General features: G+C 40.4%; 1 protein-coding gene across 1 annotated transcript; it reads right to left on the minus strand.

Annotated features, from left to right (window-relative positions):
- Window positions 1–256: 256 nt before the first annotated feature.
- Window positions 257–3,520, minus strand: LOC111337792 (uncharacterized). The gene has a single exon (XM_022944156.2). It carries the CDS (start codon window positions 3,518–3,520, stop codon window positions 257–259), a length of 3,264 nt encoding a protein of 1,087 aa, XP_022799891.2.
- Window positions 3,521–4,264: the final 744 nt, after the last annotated feature.

Raw genomic sequence — 4,264 nt, forward strand, 5'->3', positions numbered from 1 at the left:
AATTATCGTGCATGCACGATAATTCATCACTTTCGAGAGATTCTTTAAGTATGTTTGTAGCATTCACGTCAAATTATCGTGCATGCACTATATTTTTGCACTTTTCCCATCATCTATTTGTGGTATTCACGTTAAATCATCGTGCATGCACAATAATTTGACGGCGTGCCATTTGTCTTTAAGTGTGTTGTGTGACGGCTTTTTGTGGTTTTATGTACTTAAGTGGTGATGAAAGGGCTTAACCTACCACGATTTATCAGTGTTGTGTGACCGCTTTGTAGTGTCCTATCGCGTATGTGTGTATTTTGTCCGGTAAAATGATTCGCTTGTCATCGTCTGCGGATAGTGCAACCTTATTGATCTCTTCCATGTACATCTCATGTTTTCGGCTCCGAAGTGTGTTCATTTTTCGTAGTTGTTTTCCACCACCAAACAAACATCTCTTGTAGTCATCGAAGCTGATGGTGCGATCTACCACCCCCTCTTTCATCCCCTTGCATTTTTTCTTTTCAAGCTTCTTCTTCTTTTCTGTTCCATCATCAAAAATCTTGTAGCTGTACAGCTTAGCCCTCAGACCGACAAACTCTTCAATTATCTTTCCTTTTTCTTCATCTTTGAACATTCCAATGACCTTCTTGTTCACACCGGTCGGTATCCCAGAGGGATGCCCTTCTTTAATCTCACTTGTGTCAAACAAACGGTCTACATCACCACTTATATCTTTGAAAAAATCTTCGGTCTGAATCTCATAACAAAGACTGTCTGTATCAGTGAAAAGAAGCTTTGATTTACCCTCTGGGTACTTAGGTTTGATGTAGTTGTAGTGAAAGTCATACATCAATGTCTTACTAATATCGAGGATGCTCATCCCGAGATAGAGAGGCTTATTGAAAAGAATCTGCGTCTTCCCCATATGCATCGCGCTCAGATTCTCTGAGAAGATGGTGCAATGTTTGAAGTTGACCTTATTTGCCAACTTCTTTGCCTTCTCATCTGAGGTGACAAGTCTCACGTCAACACGTTTTCGAATATTTTCCATGGTTTTACCAAAGACAGCGTTGTTCATCAGCTTGTAGAAGTCCTTCTCAAAGTCATTTTTTGCTTTGGCTCTCAATTTTGAGTTGAGAGCAATATACTTCTTCATCCAACGCCTCTCTTTGAACCTGATGACGCGGTGAATCTTTCCGATCTCGATTCCAAGACTCGTGTAATGTTTTAGTGTCTCGTGATGAACGATGTACTTCTTCTTTTCATTCAACGTACAGGTCAGCTTATGCACTTTCCCAATCAACAGATTTTCAGGAGCGGGTGCATACTCGTTGAAGTGATCGTGAAGCTCTTTTTTGACAGCTTTTAGGTCGACTTCGAGAATGCAAGGGAAAGTCTTCCATTTTTCAAAGTCTTTCTCATCTACCCATTTAAAACCCCCCGTCGGCAGACGCTTACTCATCGCCCAACCGTAAAGGTTGTTTGCATCGAGATACATGATGAACGTTATAAGTTGGGTAGGGTCAAACTTTTCTTTCATGTATTTGTTGTTGGCTTTTGCATGCCTTGTCGAAATCATTGAAATCCCACCGCGAATACCAGCCTCAAACATGTGCAACATATTTATATCGCTCAACAACTCGAGTTTTATTTTAGTCAACTTGAGACAAGCATCCCAAGCCAAACCCGGTGCGGTGAAGTACCAACAAGGATCGAGATCATAGTTCTTTTTGCAAAGTTTTCGAAAGTTTTCAAACACATCGGCTGGTAAAAGCACGTCGCTTCGATTGTAGAGATTGTGGTAATCTCTGAAAGTCTTACATCCAAAGACTTTCCATACATTCTGAGCGTGGGTATAGTCTTCATCTGAGATACCTTTACCACTTAACACGGAGAAAAAAGCTTCTTTCGGTGGAAGTTGTGGCTCATCAAGCTTGTGTATAGAGTCCATCCATTCATAAGGATAAACACCCTTTCTCATCAGCAGGTTAAGCTTCTCTCCGGTATAATATTTTCTTGTATTTATAAAGAAAGGCTTGCCCTTTGCAGCAAGGTTTCCGACAAGCGTGTCAAGACTGAGAGGCATGAATTTAAAGCTGTCAATAAACCTCAACTCTCTCTTTTCCTCGACGAGTTTTTCTTTCTTTTTATCAAAAAACTTGTCAACCACAACGTGCTTTGTGAAGCTGATGTATTTCTCTTCGTTGTTTGGTATGCAATCAATGTCACCCTCTGAAACACCAAGATTTCTAACGAAGAGATGGGCGTCATAGTTTGCCAAGTTGTGAAACACCACAAGTGTAAACTTGGGACGCTGGAATTTTAGGTTGCAGCTGTTATGTGCAGCCCCTCGAAATTTGCCGGTGTAATGGCAGTGATCGCGCACTTTGTCCTTCCCCTCTTCGAAATCTTCTCCACATAACCAACAACACGTTGCATTTTCAAATTCAACAGCATCACTCTTTGTAAAGATCATCTTTTTAGGAGGGTGGTCTTCGTAAATAGACTGAACCTCCGCTTCAAGCGATTCAACGAATATTTGCGCCACATCTTCATCTTCAGACTTTGCTGTGTATTCAACCAGTTTTGAATAACTATTGTCAAATGTGCACTTGAGATAATAACAAAAGCTTAGCGGAATATGTTGAGACTTTTTCTCTGTGTAACACTCTTCAGGATTAGGTTGAGCCGAGTGCAATAGTTTAATGATTGATTCAAAATCAGCATAGATGACAAACGGCATGTCCATCTTCTTGTGATGGTTTTTGAAAGAGAGGGTAGTCCCATCTTTTGGCATCTTTTCTCTCACAGCCTCATGAAATCGGCACAGCGCGTCATGTGTGTCAAGAAGTCGCTGAGAGCCGAAATAATTAAGACACCTCCTACATATATACTTCTTCGCCTTTTTCTTTGACAAATCACTCGATACGAGCCGACTCAAATTCTTTATGAGGCAATAATGCTTTTTGTCACCATCTTGAATGAGAAGAAGATCAATAAGACCTTGAGCCTGACCTTTGCTCACTCTCAAGGGATTGAGTCCATTTTCATACATGTATACGTTGACACCGATCTCTGGATTTAACTTTTCAAAGCGGTCAATGCTCTTCACTTCCATTGGAAACTTAATGTCACCCCACACGAGTTTTTCTGCCTGTTTTTTCAAAATCTTTGTGATGCGAGTAGGATTACTTTGAACAGGATTCAAGGCTCTCGTGACACACCACTTAAAACATTCATCATCTTCATTCTCCATATTTATGATAGCTTTTTTATCTGCGAGATGCTTTGGTAGCTTAATGTAAGAAGAACCTTTCAGAGGGGTGTATTTCACCGTATGCAGATCTAAACCCTCAACACGATAAAATTTCCACCCGCTCCCATTTTTTTCAAACTTTTCTAAACTCTTTATCATTTCCTCTACACACTCTTCATAAAGTTCTTCTCGATCAGTCTCCTGAAACACAATCTTTTGAGGAGTTGAAAGATATGCGGTCATGTGCTCAATCTCATCATTTCTTTGTCTCATCATGTCGCACCTAAAAATGAACTTTATCTTGATATTTTTTTGTGTATTCAAAAGGTTCATAACTGTGGGCTACACAACCTCAAGATAATCTCTCGGTCCAAAAAGTGCTGGAGTCCCATCGATCGTGTACATCTTTGCAAACTGTTTCAGAGAAGAAGCTGTTTCAACAGCTTTGAAACCAGCCCTCTTTACAGCCTTTTTTTTAGCACTTCTTGACTGTATAGACTCAATGAGCCGCTTCGCACGGGCCTTCCCATGAAGGATCCGTTTTTTTGCTCTTCTTGACTGTATAAACTCATGTAGTCGCTTCTCGTAGTCGCTTTTGCTAAGACCTTTGTTTATCTCACGGAATTCTGTAATAGTACTAGCACTGCTAGCAGTACTCCTACGAGCCTCCTTTACCTTCTTTCGTGTAATTATGGGCAGGGGAGGGCTTTTTGGTTTCGACTGAACATGCTTGATGCGCTTGATAAGCTCATCTTTTCGAAGGTTTGCATAGCCATGAAGGCCACTCTCTTCTGCGATTTTGCGGAGTTGCACAACAGTGTTATTTTCCATTATGCAGTTATGTATTCTGTAAAGATAGTTTGGTCTCAAAAAAAACTCTTTCTATTTTTTCCACAATATTTCTTTAAGATGTTTTTCTTCACTCGATTCAAGTGAAGAAAACTCATAAGAGTTCACGCTATGTGCCGCGCTCTAAATAGCTAAGTACCATATCTCTATCGCTGCATTTACCAAATCTTG

The sequence above is a fragment of the Stylophora pistillata genome, chromosome 6, assembly GCF_964205215.1.
Source record: "Stylophora pistillata chromosome 6, jaStyPist1.2, whole genome shotgun sequence".
Classification (NCBI taxonomy): Eukaryota; Metazoa; Cnidaria; class Anthozoa; order Scleractinia; family Pocilloporidae; genus Stylophora; species Stylophora pistillata.

Coding starts and splice junctions, on each gene's coding strand:
- LOC111337792 (XM_022944156.2), bottom strand. CDS start 3,520: ATGATGAGACAAAGAAATGATGAGATTGAGCACATGACCGCATATCTT.